Raw genomic sequence first — 16,430 nt, 5'->3', positions numbered from 1 at the left:
TGTAGCCTGAACCTTTTGAGACAAAACTCGCTGCTGCCAAAGTTAGCCAGGTGGAGACAAAAATGGGCAAACACTTTTTACATAACTGCAGCAAACAGCCTCCTGACGAGATATCAATCACCCTTGTACAAGTAGTGGGCCTGGCTCCTGATTATATATTGCTAGGAAAGTTTTAACTGCCCTTATGGGACACTGGTATTCATTCACACCTTCCCAAAACACCACGAAGACCCCTTTCTTGTTTTGGTCTGTTTTTGAATACCCTAAGTGCAGTGACCCTGCTCTAGGTGACAGCCATATGTCCAGTAATTCCAATACCTGCTTGGGCCTGTCTGCAGCTGTTTGAGGCAGCTCACTTACCCTGAATGCAGCTGGAATGGAACAAAGAGACTCCCCATGGCCCAGACTACAGTTTAAATTAATGAAAGGGGAGGGTGAGGGAACAATTGACTTTCTCCTCTGCTGGCCAATGAATGGCTAAAGCAGTAGTCCCCAAATTGTGAGGCGCACCCCCACCTTGGGGGGTGCAGAGGAATGTTCGGGGGAGGGGGTGTTTATGGTGGTGCGCCACCCAGCCTTGCTCTGCCCTGGCCCCCTGCTTCAGCTGATGGGGGAGGAGACGCACAAACAGGTGTAAGGGGGGGCATGAGGTAAAAAGTTTGGGGACCACTGGGGTAGAGCCTCTAGAGGGGGAGGGGCCACCCCTGCATTCCTAGTGAATGCTATCCTCCTTTCTGCTGGGGCTGTCCCAATCACTGCTGCTCCTATCAACTTTTCTATCCATAGAGGCAGATGGGTGGCATTGTATTCATTGAAATATTACCTGAGAAGTTACTGAATACTTCAGCAGAGTGTACAAAAGGCTTGCAAAATGCTTTGCAAAAATGCTTATCCGGCTTGTCCAGAGCACTGAGAAAGCTTTAAAAAAAAAAAAATCAGTACAGCCAACTAGTCACTATTTGATCCATAGACTGTAAACAAATTGTCAAGAACCATTAACCGTTGATACAAAGTCTCAAATTGGAATGAATTTTATTTTTTAGGGGATAGTGATTGGAACTGGAGAAAACTCAGAGTTTGGGGAGGTTTTTAAAATGATGCAAGCAGAAGAAGTAAGTATTAATACTTCAAGCACAATACACTTTTTGTAAATGTAAATACTTCTTTCCACCAAAAATTTTGTTAGTGGAGCTTGCATTGGTATTTTAGCACAGAAATTTGGAAACAAACCTTTTTTCTTATTGGTGTCACTGTCTTTTAATTTTTCTTGTCTTACACGAAAACAAGTCTGAACTCAGAGCATGAAAGCAGTAATTGAATTCAGATCAGCAAGCTAATCAAAATTGATGTAAAATGTGCAGATAATTGAAATAAGATTCTGAACTTGTTAAAGATTCATTGCTATGCTAGAACAGTTCTTAGAAAAATATGTGGAAATGCATTCACTGGGAATTGTTTCTATTTACATTAAATCGTCCTGATGCTCATCATATAGGATGTAATGGTTTCATAACTTGCTGAACAAAGGTTTTCCAGAGAAATGACCAAAAATCATGTCCGATATGGTGGTCAGAATTTCTTTAATCCTTTTTGGCTAAAGGGTCATTGTCAAGACTGACTGCAGCAAAATGTATATATCTTTAAATTCCTTTTTAAAGCACAATTTTCTTCAGAGAAAAATTACTTTCAAAAGTCAGCTTGCCCAAACAAGGGGCTTCAAAAGAGAAACGTGTGTGTTTAAAATCTGGGCAACCGGCCAGAAACACAACAGTGCTGCAAGGTTTCTCCAGATTAATGGATTATTGTCATTGTGCTCTGCTTGCCACTTGGTGTGGGGTTGAGGGGGAGAAGGAGGAAATGCCTTGTATTGAAACAAAAAAAATCCTGAATTCAAAAAACTTCAGAAAGGAGGATTTCATAAGTGATGTCTTTGCATTTGTATCTCTTCTTTTCTTTTAATTTAGAAAAACAAGCCCCCATACACAGGCTCTAAACACACCCTATCACAAAATTAAATATACATTTCAGTGTAGTGTTACAATTAATTAGTATGTTTCCATATTAATTGAAATGCAAAACAATCAACTACAAATGTTAACCCCGTGCCTCCAACCAAAATAAATGTAATTATTAAAGTCTAAGCTCTGTAGGTGAAGGAGGAAAAAGCTTGGCTCAATGCACTTATATAACATTTTAATGAGTAGTTGGTGTGTGCTGGAAAAGTCTTTTGTGAAACAGAAGAAATTGATATAAACAAGTCATAAATCATAAACTGCATCTTTATTTCTCCTTGATATGGAGATTAGTTAGTTAGTTAGTTAAATTCCATAGTGAATAAATGTTAGATTTTACCTTGGTCACTTTCTGCACTTTGTTTACCTAAATTCTCTCTGCAGTTTTAATTGGCTATGGTATTCGTCACTTCCTTTCTAAACTGTTGTACAATATTGTTGCTGTCCACTATTTTAAGCAATTTAAAACTATTGGGTTTCACTTATGTAATTGAAGTGACCCTAGTGCTTTTTCATCTCTAGTTTGTATGGAAATTATACAAAGTTCACTTCATAAGGTGTTCCATGCTGTATTGTCTGTGTCCTTTATGGTAATTTAGTTAAGGCATCAGTTGTAATGGTTCTTAGTTAATGAAACTGTGAAGTCTGTTAATAAATTCTCTCAAAATAGTTCACTTTCTATGACTACTGAGTGTAAATGGTACCCAGGAATGAGATACAAGGGTTCTGAAGTTTGTAATGCATTTATGGGCCCACTTTTTTTTAATCCTCAGAAGTATTTGTCCATTTTTTCATCCTTCTTGCAGTCTTTTTATTGCTTTATGTTCAGCCAGATATGGGAGAATTGGGAGAGTCTGCAGTAGGGAGCCTTATTTGGTGCTGCACCAAAATAATGTGATAGTTAAGGCAGTTCCCTCTTTGCTCTCAGCGGAGACCTGAGGTTTCTCTCTTCTCTTCCTGATAACAGAACACTTCCTAAATGTCAGCTGACACTGCAAAGTTCTCAGTTATATTGTGGATATTAGGAAGTCAGAACACTTATCCTTCTACTTCCTGGGCACCTAAGCTAGACATGATTGCATCCCTGAGCTCCCAGATCTAATATTCTGTTTTAAGCCTCTTTGGGGAAAATACTTCCCATTGTGTTGGAGTTAGGAATGAGCCAAAGTACTATTCAGTAATCTGAAGTACAAAGTCAACTTGGCTATTCTCTGTGCAGTTGTATCCATAGGATTCTGACCCTTTGCTTTTACTCTAGTTTTTGGAAAGCTTTTCTTAACTACTTAATAGAGCATTCAGTATCTGCTATATGTATTTTTCATACCATAGTTTAACTTTTGTGTTACTGTGTAGATGACCATTGGAACATCTAATGTAAGTGTCTGCTTTCCTGTCTCTTATTTTATGGTTTCTAACTTGCTTTCTACAGAAGCTGGTTTTGTATGCAGTTGTCTGTTTTTTGGCATTAGGTGTTATGTATCTTTCTATGGAATGATGAGTTCTGAATCTCCTCCAGATGACCCAGCAAATCCGCTGGGATATATAGTGGCCTTTCATGACTCTGATACTTGTTTAGACCTTGAAAAAGTCACATTTGTTCCTCTGTTACCTGGAGCCATGGGGTTGTCTGTCTGTTTTCAAGAACTACAGGGCTTCAAATCCACTTTGCCAACTTGTAAATACTCAAGATAAATAACTTGGTACATTCAAAGCGCTAGGAAGCTGCTAACAAATTTTATGTTCTTCACTCTAATGAATTATTCTTTGATGCTTGACTTCCACTTCTCGTAAGAGTGGAACAGAGCACTAGATAATGCATAGTGCACGGATATTTCTATAACCTAAATGTGGCTGATAATTGTACATTTTGGTGGTGTCAGCTTTGACAGAGTACCCATTACACTTTTACATTTTAGAAACTTAGTATCATACTTTGTATTGTAGTGTTGCTTACATTTTTGTTTAAACATTAATGATTCAATTGTCACCTTGAATGAACTCTTACATTTCATCAAGGCTCCAAAGACACCTCTGCAGAAGAGCATGGACCTTTTAGGAAAACAGCTTTCCTTATATTCCTTTGGTATAATAGGTAAGAACATATCTGTATCTGCATTTCAGCTTTTTAGGAGCATTCATAATTAATTCCTGCTAGACACTTATGTAGCTGTAAATGAAAAAATGTTGGTCTTGTAAAATTTTGGGATTTAAAAACACTTTACTTTTCTGCTTGCTTTTAATTTTATTGGTCTGTGCTTATTGGTATGGAACAGCAATTGATTGAAAACTGCTAAACCAATGTTGCTTTCATACTTGTAGATCTTTATTTGTTGCATATGTCCTGCTGACTGCTACAGATCTCTTCTCCCACTGTCTTATTTTTCTGATACTTTCCTACTCTAAATCTTCCTTTCCTTTTAGATGGCCATTTGTGCCTCCTATTTTAGTTCTGAGTCTCAGTGCCAATGCTGCTCAGTGGTTTAGCTGACAGAAATTTTATTTCACTTTTGATGCTGAAGGGTATCGCCATGCTAACAGCCGCATTACACTGACTAAGGAAACTAAGCTTGGGTTCTAGAGCTGCAGTATATAGCACAAATGACAAGTTTACATGTGCTTAATGTTTGATCATCCCGAAGCCCTTACATTGTTTTATATTTAAATACACCCCTGCTTTGTTCTGTTCGTAGGTATTATTATGCTGGTTGGCTGGTTGCAAGGAAAGCATATCCTTGATATGTTTACTATTGGTGTGAGGTGAGAATTTCATATCAAAGTGAAAAATATATTCTTCTTTGAACACTAAAGCAAACACTTGAAAATCAGTTGCATATGTATTTTGGTATGTCTGTGTATAATACATGCTGTGCTTTTAAGCCACTTGCATTTCAAATAAATGTAACAGATATTCTGCTATGACACGAGAATGGTCAGTCACTTCCATTTTTATGCTAAAATGGTATGTATACTGTGCTTGACTTATTTAAATCCATAAATCTATGGCCTAATCTCTAGATGTAGTTGCAAATTAAAACACAACTAACATCTGTATACATACTGTAATAACCAGAAGTTTAGATTCTGTTTAATATAACCACTAGAACTCACATTTAAACCCAAAAGAATAAAATTCACTAATTTGATGGACTCTGGTGAATGCTTGAGTAAATAAATATCTTGCTTTGTGTCCTAAGACTGTCTCCCTCCCTCAGGGTGGTAGAGGGAGTAAGTTCCCCAGAAAGAGTCCTTCTGTGAAGAATGAAAAGGAGTACTTGTGGCACCTTAGACTAACCAATTTATTTGAGCATAAGCTTTCGTGAGCTGTAGCTCACGAAAGCTTATGCTCAAATAAATTGGTTAGTCTCTAAGGTGCCACAAGTACTCCTTTTCTTTTTGCGAATACAGACTAACACAGCTGTTACTCTGAAATCTGTGAAGAATGACCATTATGTTGGGTGTCCCAATGATCTAGTCTAGGAAATCTGCCTCGCATACTAACTTTGGTAGTGCATAGGAAAAAAGGTGATCTCTTTGGGAAAAGACCCAGACCATATAGAGCTTTATATGTCAAACCAGCACTTTGAAGTGCATCTGTGAGAAACTAGGAAGTGCTAAGTAATCTCCATACCAGATGAAGTTTTCAAACATCCATGTAAGATCATCTTAAATATAGTGTATTGTTGTACCCCAAACTGGAGGTGACAGTGATGGATCATTGATGCAGCCTGCATTAGAGAGGAAGTTTGACATTTTCCTAGAGGGATATATATGGAAAACGGACCCATGAAAGCTTATGCTCAAATTGGTTAGTCTCTAAGGTGCCACAAGTACTCCTGTTCCATATATGGAAAAGTTAATGATGTGCTGAATTACCTTTCTTACCTGCTAATTTGATATTTATGCACAATTCAGATTTTATTAGTTAGGGTTTGAGGGTCTTAGATGGGGCGGACACTTCAAAATTGATCTTCCATCCTTAAAACATTGTCTCTAACTTGATTGATTATGCTTTAGTTAGTACATTGACTTCTAAGCCAGTGTGTTTTGTTTACATTTTTATTGCAGTTTGGCTGTAGCTGCAATCCCTGAAGGACTGCCTATTGTGGTAACAGTGACATTGGCCCTTGGTGTGATGAGAATGGTCAAGAAAAGGGCTATTGTAAAAAAGCTACCTATTGTTGAAACTTTAGGTATGACTAAACCAAATAATAAAGAATATTGTGATATTAATGTTAGCGTTAACAGAAAAAACAAAGTTTAAAAAGTCTGTTCAACTATTGTTAGCAACAGTTTTACCAAGAACATGGTAATACTTAAATACAGTAAATTGAAGCATTTTTTTTACAAAAATTATTATACTGTTGAATTTACTGCAGGACCTGTGATGCATTTTCTCCAGGTTCTTGAGCCTAGCATCAGGGCATACAGAATTAATTGGCCTATGTCATTATCAGGCTGTAGTTTCACAGGTGAAACAGTATGGAGGAAAACTGTTCACCAATTAAAACACTATTCTCTTTCCTGTGCTTGGTTATATAAAATACTGATGCTTTTAAAATTGGTAGGTTGCCATATATTTAGGAATAGTACCATTGAGATATTTGTGAACACTTCTAAGTTTATCAGTACTAGAAGATTGCATGTTGCATCATCAGGAAGTCTACGTATCACTTTTCAAGTATGTATGATCTTAATGTCATACATAAAGCTATATTTTAGATATTAAACAAGGACTTGCATCTATATCCTATCTGGTGCCTCAGTGCATTGATACTAATGGACATGCAGAGTGCTTCAATGCTGTAAGGTTCTCTTAACCCTTTTAGAGTTCCTGAAATGTCAAAGGCATTGAGAAGCACTATCTCAAGATGCCGTTATTTTTCTTGCATTGTATGGCTAATAAATCACACATTCAAAAATCTCTGCCATCCAATTAAACATTCAGATTTAGAATAGTTTAAATGAAAAAAGACATTAAATCAACTTTGACTTGAAATTTTAAATGCTCAACTTAGGAAATTCATGTAGAGGCAATATCTTTGCTAGAGTAATAATAAATATTTGTTGAATGTAAGGAAGAACTAGTGGTTGCTATGGAAATAAGAGCATTAAACTTTTTACTGTTCACAACGTTTTCTGACACTTCCTTAATATAGTTGTTTGTCTTCCTATTTACTGAACTACAAACGTTTTGGAAAACTCTAGTTCTTAGCTGCATTCATAACTCTTTGCATAGTTTTGTTGAACTATCTATTGACAATTTGTGGTGAATCCTTTGAATCAGTTTACAAGTGACTAGAAATTTTTTGCCTCTGTGGTTAAAAAACAAAACCCGTATTGAATTTTTTATAAAATCCAAAAAATGGAATTGTAACCAGGTAATTAGTGTTACTTTTTGGCATATGAGAGTTCTGAAGGAGATAGTGAGAAATTAAAGCATAAGTGAAAATTGTAACTGGCTAGATATTTTAACACCTCCCTCTAATGAAGTTCTGTAACATGAACATCTTATTTCCAGTTCCAAAGCACTTTGAAATAAATTTCAGTGAGTAGTTTGTTTGCTCATAAACTACTCAAGTTTCAAAGAAGACTTCCTGTTTAATTGTTTTTTTTCAGGTTGCTGTAATGTGATTTGTTCAGATAAAACTGGAACTCTGACCAAGAATGAAATGACTGTTACTCATATTTTTACTTCAGATGGACTGCATGCTGAGGTATGTGGTAGGAATATATTTTTAAACTTTTTCTCTAGTGACTTTCAGTGCAGGTGAAAGGTGCCAGACTGAAATATATTAATTACAGCAATCAGTCCTGGGGGAGGGGGAAACCCAGACATCAGCCCCTGCCTCTGTCCTTGGGCTCACTCTCACTCTCTCACCCTGCCTATGTGTTCAACAGCACAAGCATTCCACATTAATGGTTTGCTTTGTGTCGCGGAGCAGATCAGCACAGCATGCAAAGGCTGGCAGAAAGGGTGCTTTGAAAGGTCAGGGGCTTGTGTTTCCAGGGCAGCTGGGTTCAAAACAATGAGCAGAGCGGTCATTTGAGGCATTATGGGACAGCTCTGGAGGCCAGTTACAGCGCAGAAAGCAATCAAGTGTCAACTGGCAATAGAGTGCAGGAGCCTCTGCACAAATAGCCTTACAACTCTCGTTGAGGTGTGTGTTTTTTTTTTAAGTGCTGCAACAGAGGAGTTTCCGCACACAAAGTGGCGTGGCAGTGTGTACATGTCTGCAGTTTGAGCACAAAAAGCTGCTTTACTGCACAGAAACTTGCCAGTGTAGAAAGCCCTAAGTGATGCTGTGTGGTAAGGCACTGAACAAATGATAAAGGTGAAATCTTGGACTTACTGAAGGCAATTGGAGTTTTTCCATTGACTTCACTGGGGCCAGGATTTTGTCCTGTAAGTTTAGTTACTACCAAAAGGCCATATTCTCCAGCTGAACTCTACAAAGTGCCTGTTAACAAAGTGGAAATTCCATTTGACTGTGAATCATTGGAGACTAACGTTTCCCTTCAGCCAACTGATTACAATTAAAAATGAAATTCTGCCCTCTCTACTAAAGATATAGGGTATGCTCTAGCCAAGTAATCAGAGTTCTGATTGTTACTAAGCCTGAATACTGGAAGAAGTGTGCTGTGCCTAATACCTACTGAGTCACTTGTGGTGATCTGATAATGAAACATAAGCAAGCTAAGTGGTGTCCCTCCTTGCATGTTTCTGAACCATGTACCTTTGAGTGATTAAGAATGATTAAGAAATGTTTTTACAAAACATTTCTTAATCACTCACATAATCACTTCTGAGGGTTTTTTGCTGTTGATGTGGATATTTTTGTAAAACGACAGTTTAAACAAAGCTATCATAACATCTGATAAACTGAAATGGACTTGTTGCATGGAGTCAGGATATAGGAATGACGTTCTGATGCATAACTATAGATCAGAGCAACTCTTAAAATAAGTCTTAAATATTTCAGGTTTGGGCTTCTTTGAAGAGCCAAAATTTGTCGTCTTTCTATGGTACTTTCCACAGACTTTTAGTCAAAACCCTGGTTTTCTGTCAAAACAGCTTTGGGAAACATTTTTGACCAGCCCTACCATATACATTTTCCAGTCCTGCAGTTCTCGACATGAATAGTTATTTGTCAATAACTGTAGGGTTTTTGCAGTCAGGTACTCGGATCAACTTACTCTGGTTGGCTCCTGCATTCAGAATTTCCAGCTGTTTACTATCTGTAACAATGTCACTCCCCTTCAGCTGAAGCAGAAAACTCAGCTACTCTTTTCTTTTATGCCAGTTTTATACAGAATAGGAAGAACTGAAAACTTAAACCAGTCTCAATTTCTTTGACTACTTTCAGGTCTGATTTTGCTCCCATTGCCATCAATGGGCATCTTTCCTTTGACTTCAGTAGAAGGAGGATGGCTTATCTGTTACCTACATCCTTTCTTCTCTCCTTCTTTCGACAACCAGTCTTGTGTTTACATTGGGAGAAACATATAGTGCCTCTTTTCTGATTGAGTTTTGAAACACAGCATAAGCAAAAGTATATTGCTGTTATTCTGGGGAGAAGAACCTTACTGAATTGAAGGGAAAAGAAGAAAATAAAGACAAAGATGAGGGAATGAAAGTGGCAAAAATTAATTTTCAAAACAATGTACTGGTCAGCAGTTTGACAACTTGCTTAGTTTCTTGTCTTTTTAACTTTTACTTTTTTAATTTAAAATATCAGTGTGGAAACTTGGAGGGCTCTATATTTCCCTCTAATTACTATACCCAGGGTTACTAAACCAACCTTCCACACAAACTTCCTCGTGGCTGGACTTTACTAAAACTAGACAAGCCATTTACAACACACATTTTGCTTCTCTACAAAAGAAAAAGGACACTAAACTATCTAAACTACTGCATGCCACAAGAGGCCACAGCAGTGGTTCCCTTAACCCACCCAGCAATATTGTTAATCTATCCAACTATACTCTTAGGACAGATTCTTCTGCTGGGTTATCTCGGGGCTTCTCCTTCTGCCCCTCCACCCCTATGAACATGATACAATTCTGTGGTGACCTAGAATCCTATTTTTGATGTCTCCGACTCAAGGAATATTTCCAACGCACCTCTGAACAACATACTAATCCACAGAGACCTTCCTACCAACACTACAAAAAGAAGGATTCTAGGTGGACTCCTCCTGAAGGTCGAAACAACAGACTGGACTTCTACATAGAGTGCTTCCGCCGATGTGCACGGGCTGAAATTGTGGAAAAGCAGCATCACTTGCCCCATAACCTCAGCCGTGCAGAGCACAATGTCATCCACAGCCTCAGAAACAACTCTGACATCATAATCAAAAAGGCTGACAAAGGAGGTGCTGTTGTCGTCATGAATAGGTCGGAATATGAACAAGAGGCTGCTAGGCAGCTCTCCAACACCACTTTCTACGAGGCATTACCCTCTAATCCCACTGAGGGTTTCCAAAAGAAACTACAGCATTTGCTCAAGAAACTCCCTGAAAAAGCACAAGAACAAATCCGCAGAGACACACCCCCGGAACCCTGACCTGAGGTATTCTGTCTGCTACCCAAGATCCATAAAACTGGAAATCCTGGGTGCCCCATCATCTCCGGCATTGGCATCCTGACAGCAGGATTGTCTGGCTATGTAGACTCCCTCCTCAGGCCCTATGCTACCAGCACTCCCAGCTATCTTCGAGACACCACTGACTTCCTGAGGAAACTACAGTCCATCAGTGATCTTCCTGAAAACACCATCCTGGCTACTATGGATGTAGAAGCCCTCTACACAAACATTCCACACGAAGATGGACTGCGAGCCGTTAGGAATACCATCCCCAATAATGTCAAGGCAAGCCTGGTGGCTGAACTTTGACTTTGTTCTCACCCATAACTATTTCACATTTGGGGACAATGTATACCTTCAAATCAGCGGCACTGCTATGGGTACCCACATGGCCCCACAGTATGCCAACATTTTTATGGCTGACTTAGAACAACGCTTCCTCAGCTCTCGTCCCCAATGCCTCTACTCTACTTGTGCTATATTGATGACATCTTTATCATCTGGACCCATGGAAAAGGAGCCCTTGAGGAATTCCACCGTGATTTCAACAATTTCCATCCCACCATCAACCTAAGCCTGGACCAGTCCACACAAGAGATCCACTTCCTGGACACTATGGTGCTAATAAGCGATGGTCACATAAACACCACCCTATACCAGAAACCTACTGACCGCTATTCCTATCTACATGCCTCCAGCTTTCACCCAGACCACACCACACAATCCATTGTCTACAGCCAAGCTCTACGATACAACTGCATTTGCTCCAACCCCTCAGACAGAGACAAACGCCTACAAGATGTCTATCAAGCATTCTTACAACTACAATACCCACCCACTGAAGTGAAAAAACGGATTGACAGAGCCAGAAGAGTTCCCAGAAGTCACCTACTACAGGACAGGCCCAACAAAGAAAATAACAGAACGCCACTAGCCGTCACCTCAGTCCCAACTAAAACCTCTCCAATGCATTGTCAAGGATCTACAACCTATCCTGAAGGATGACCCATCGCTCTCACAAATCTTGGGAGACAGGCCAGTCCTTGCTTACAGACAGCCCCCCAACCTGAATCAAATACTCACTAGCAACCACACGCCACACAACAGAACCACTAACCCAAGAACCTATCCTTGCAACAAAGCCCGTTGCCAACTGTGTCCACATATCTATTCAGGGGACACCATCATAGGGCCTAATCACATCAGCCACACTATCAGAGGCTCGTTCACCTGCACATCCACCAATGTGATATATGCCATCATGTGCCAGCAATGCCCCTCTGCCATGTACATGGGTCAAACTGGACAGTCTCTACGTAAAAGAATAAATGGACACCAATCAGATGTCAAGAATTTTAAGATTCATAAACCAGTCGGAGAACACTTCAGTCTCTCTGGTCACACTATTTCTGACCTAAAAGTGGCTATTCAACAAAAAAACTTCAAAAACAGACTCCAATGAGAGACTGCTGAATTGGAATCAATTTACAAATTGGATACAGTTAACTTAGGCTTGAATAGAGACTGGGAGTGGTTGAGTCATTACACAAAGTAAAACTATTCCCCTTCTTTATTCCCCCCGCCCCCCCCCCCCACTGTTCCTCAGACGTTCTTGCTGGAAATGGCCCACCTTGATTATCACTACAAAAGGTTTTCTCCCCCTGCCCCCACAGTCTCCTCACTCTCCTTACAGTGTGCATAATAAACACGCATTTTTTCATGTTCTGTGTGTATATAAATCTCCTCACTGTATTTTCCACTGAATGCATCCGATGAAGTGAGCTGTAGCTCACGAAAGCTTCTGCTCAAATAAATTGGTTTGTCTCTAAGGTGCCACAAGTACTCCTTTTCTTTATACCCAGAGTTAAGGTTCAGTAACTTCAGTGTGAGCAGTCATGTCCTAAAGGAGGGAAATGAGTAAAAGGCTTCTGAATTTTAGTTTTAAATTCTTCCTGTATGTTTCTAAATAGGGTTTAAACTAAAACTGCCACAATCGTTCAGATCAATGGTTCATCTAATTAGATAGCCTGTTTCTGAAAGTGACCAGTACCAGATGCTTCCATGGAAGGAACTTTAATCCTAAACCTGGACACACAAACCAAATACCCACACTACTAACCTAAGGGATTATTGTAGGGCCCCTGACTGGGGCCTCTAGGTGCTACTGCAATACAGTTACTTAATAAATATAAATTAATAAGTCTTCAGTCTAATCTCTCCCAGGCCTCATCTGCTTTGCTGTTCTTCAGGCAACCCACTTCCTGTAGCTATACTTCTGGCTCTCATTGCTTGACCCCCTGCAGTGGGTATGCATTGTAATCCACTTAGCCTTGCTCTCATTCACCATCCCCCAAGGGCAGTTATCTTTACACTAGAGATCTTACAGTGGCGCAGCTGTACTGCTGTAAGGTCTTCTGTGTAGCCGCTCTATTCTGACAGAAGAGAGCTCTCCCATTGGCATAATTTAAAACACCCCAATGAGCAATGGTAACTATATCTGCAGGAGAGAATCTCCTTCTGACATAGCACTGTCCACACCGGTGCTTCTGTCAGTGTAACTTATGTCACAAAAGTGCTAATGTAGACCTAGTCTGAGACAGCGGCTAGTGGGTCCTGAGGGGCAGGGAAACCAATATCCTAAGCTTTTGCTTACCACTGATAAGCAGTAAGAATACAGCAGTTGAAGAATACTGAATTAATTCTGAATTTGAATTACAGATTTGGAAGTTGTGGTCTGATAGTCTATAGAAATATTAAACTGTTCAGAGATTGAGTTAAATACTCTTTTTAACCTAAACCCTCTGCAGTAGAAGCTGATTAGGAAATGTTGTGTGCGCGCACTTTTCACTTGATATAATTGTTCCATTTTTAAATTACTCATATTCCGTTATCTGTATGGGGGATTATGGATTTATTAAACAAATTAGTAATCTTGCCTTTCAGGCTTCCATTTTATGCTGTTTTGTGTCTTACAGGTTACTGGAGTAGGCTATAACAGGTTTGGAGAAGTCGTGCTGGATGGTGATGTTATTCATGGGTATAACAACCCCTCTGTTAGCAGAATTGTTGAGGTAAGATCTCAACACAGTAAGCAGTCTATTTTCATTGAATTAGTACAGGAACTGTATATTGCCTTGACCTCTGTTTTGTTTGTGTCTTTTTAGGCAGGTTGTGTGTGCAATGATGCCATAATTAGAAACAGCACTCTAATGGGAAGACCAACAGAAGGGGCCTTAATTGCACTTGCTATGAAGGTGTGCACCGAATTCATGGTGGTTCTTCTCTACATGTCAGAAACATTAAGTTTGTAGGAATGAGTGTTTAACTATAGCACTAATAGTTAGTATGTTTACACTGAAAAAACCTCATCTCCATACGAGAAGCTGGATATGAGTCAGCAGTGTGCCCTTGTTGCCAAGAAGGCCAATGGCATTTTGGGATGTATAAGTAGGGGCATAGCGAGCAGATCGAGGGACGTGATCGTTCCCCTCTATTCGACATTGGTGAGGCCTCATCTGGAGTACTGTGTCCAGTTTTGGGCCCCACACTTCAAGAAGGATGTGGATAAATTGGAGAGAGTCCAGCGAAGGGCAACAAAAATGATTAGGGGACTGGAACACATGAGTTATGAGGAGAGGCTGAGGGAGCTGGGATTGTTTAGCCTGCAGAAGAGAAGAATGAGGGGGGATTTGATAGCTGCTTTCAACTACCTGAAAGGGGGTTCCAAAGAGGATGGCTCTAGACTGTTCTCAATGGTAGCAGATGACAGAACGAGGAGTAATGGTCTCAAGTTGCAGTGGGGGAGGTTTAGATTGGATATTAGGAAAAACTTTTTCACTAAGAGGGTGGTGAAACACTGGAATGCGTTACCTAGGGAGGTGGTAGAATCTCCTTCCTTAGAGGTTTTTAAGGTCAGGCTTGACAAAGCCCTGGCTGGGATTATTTAACTGGGAATTGGTCCTGCTTTGAGCAGGGGGTTGGACTAGATGACCTTCTGGGGTCCCTTCCAACCCTGATATTCTATGATTCTATGATATAAAGAATTTTTTATTATGAAAAATTTCTGGGAATCCTAACAATTTAGATAATGAATAGGAGATTAACATGAATTTACTTCAGTTGTTTGGATCTGATTTTTAAGTTTATGGTTCAAAAATGAAATTTAACTTATATCGAGAATAAAGTAATTGATAACTTGTCAACTTTTTGACCGTTTACAGTTTAAAGTTGTCATTTAATTTGGTGCTAGTCCATTTATCAAGTAATCAGCATCTGTTTTGAAGCTGGAGTGGATTAGATAAAACAGTAACACATAAGCAGTTGCTCATTTACTGGCACTTTAATGCTGCAACTCTGAAAGGTGCTATTTAAGTGTTTGGATACAGGGAATTTCAGTTGAGTAATTTTTGGTTAAACAAGATTTCCTCTATGTGCTGTGCCAATGAAGTACTAAGACTAGTGGGGCGGGTGAGAGTGAACCCCGGTACCTAATCTTTCTATGACTGTTCGGTCTTGCTTTATAATTTTGGGCAAGTCACTTAATGCAGTGGTTCTCAAACTTATTTGATTGGGCCCCTCTTCTTTGTGTCTGTAGTCATTCATGCCACCCCGGGCCCCAAGTACACATGCCACCTCCCAGCTCCGAAGGCAGGGTAGAAAGCAGCGGCTGTTGGCCAGGTGCCCAGCTCTGAAGGTGGTGCTGCAGCAGCGCAGAAGTAAGGGTGGGAATGTGAAAAGTGATATTTGTCAATATCACTCATCACAGCAGATTTAGTGCTACCTTGAAACCTTCTGTACTACTGCTGCCAGCTGGAGCCCCACGGCTCCAGGTATGGGGGAAGGAAAACCTGAGCCCAGAGCTACCTCCTGTTGAGGCATGTGGGGGGGAGGAGAGCCCGAGTCTGGGTGGTGGGGCTCCAGCGGTCTCCTTTATTCCCGCTTCCCAGGTGTGCACGAGCCCCAGCCACCTGGAGCTGACAGCCAGAGCTCTTTTTTTTAAAAACACCTCCCTCCCCTCCCCCCCCCCCCACAGTTCTTGTCTCCCATGACACAGTCCCATGCCTCCCTTGGGAGCCCACCCCATAGTTTGAGAACTGCTGACTTAACATGTCTGCCTGTTTCCCAGAAATGCAATAGAGGTAACACATGCCTATCTCAGGGGTATGCAGGCTTGAGTCATTGTAAAGTGCTTTTTAAAACCTGGAGAAAGAGCTATAGAATACTAAAGTATCTGTGCTCTAGAAGTTGGATATGTTTTAATGAGCAGTGTGCCACAGCAAGATCTGTGTTTGCACCTAGGTCTGACTATGAGACACTGAGGTCTTTGGATGAAAAGCAGAATACTGTATAAGAACAAAGTAGATGTGATTTGAAAATGTAAAAAGTATGCTGTTGGTGACTGACATTGAAATATAAAAAGCTGTGGGTTTGCTCATTGGTGTTTATCGAAGCTTATATCTAAGCTGGACTAGTGTGACTTGCTTTTAGTTTTAATAGGGAAATAAAAACTGAATGGGTTTATAAATAACTAAGAATGCAAATGAGCCATTTGAACTCGTGACTTGAAAGGCTAGTAGCCTGGCTAAATAAATAAAAAATGGTTTTGATATTACTGTTACATTTTACACAGATGGGTCTAGATGGACTCCAGCAGGACTACATTAGAAAAGCAGAGTATCCCTTCAGCTCAGAGCAAAAATGGATGGCTGTTAAATGTGTGCACAGGACACAACAGGTAGGCTTTTCCATGGCTATTTCCTCACCCAGTGATGTTAAGTAACTTCCTGAGCACAGGAAATGGTGTACGAGCTCTCTGTTTAACTTCAGAAGTTGTG

The 16,430-nt window shown here is 40.0% G+C and overlaps 1 protein-coding gene across 3 annotated transcripts in view; it reads left to right on the top strand.

Moving 5' to 3' along the window:
• ATP2C1 (ATPase secretory pathway Ca2+ transporting 1) overlaps positions 1–16,430 on the top strand; it is an 80,715-nt gene that overhangs the window by 39,980 nt on the left and 24,305 nt on the right. For all 3 annotated transcript variants that reach the window (XM_084619389.1, XM_084619390.1, XM_084619388.1), the window contains 8 exons: positions 1,044–1,112; positions 4,029–4,104; positions 4,703–4,769; positions 6,078–6,202; positions 7,629–7,726; positions 13,572–13,667; positions 13,761–13,850; positions 16,226–16,330. In XM_084619389.1, the coding sequence (XP_084475515.1) occupies positions 1,044–1,112; positions 4,029–4,104; positions 4,703–4,769; positions 6,078–6,202; positions 7,629–7,726; positions 13,572–13,667; positions 13,761–13,850; positions 16,226–16,330 (726 nt within the window). The remainder of the gene's footprint in view (positions 1–1,043; positions 1,113–4,028; positions 4,105–4,702; positions 4,770–6,077; positions 6,203–7,628; positions 7,727–13,571; positions 13,668–13,760; positions 13,851–16,225; positions 16,331–16,430) is intronic.

The sequence above is a fragment of the Lepidochelys olivacea genome (assembly GCF_965140295.1).
Source record: "Lepidochelys olivacea isolate rLepOli2 genome assembly, chromosome: 2".
Lineage (NCBI taxonomy): Eukaryota > Metazoa > Chordata > Testudines > Cheloniidae > Lepidochelys > Lepidochelys olivacea.
Note: the sequence above shows the minus strand (reverse complement) of the source record. Positions and strands in the feature narration are given on the sequence as shown.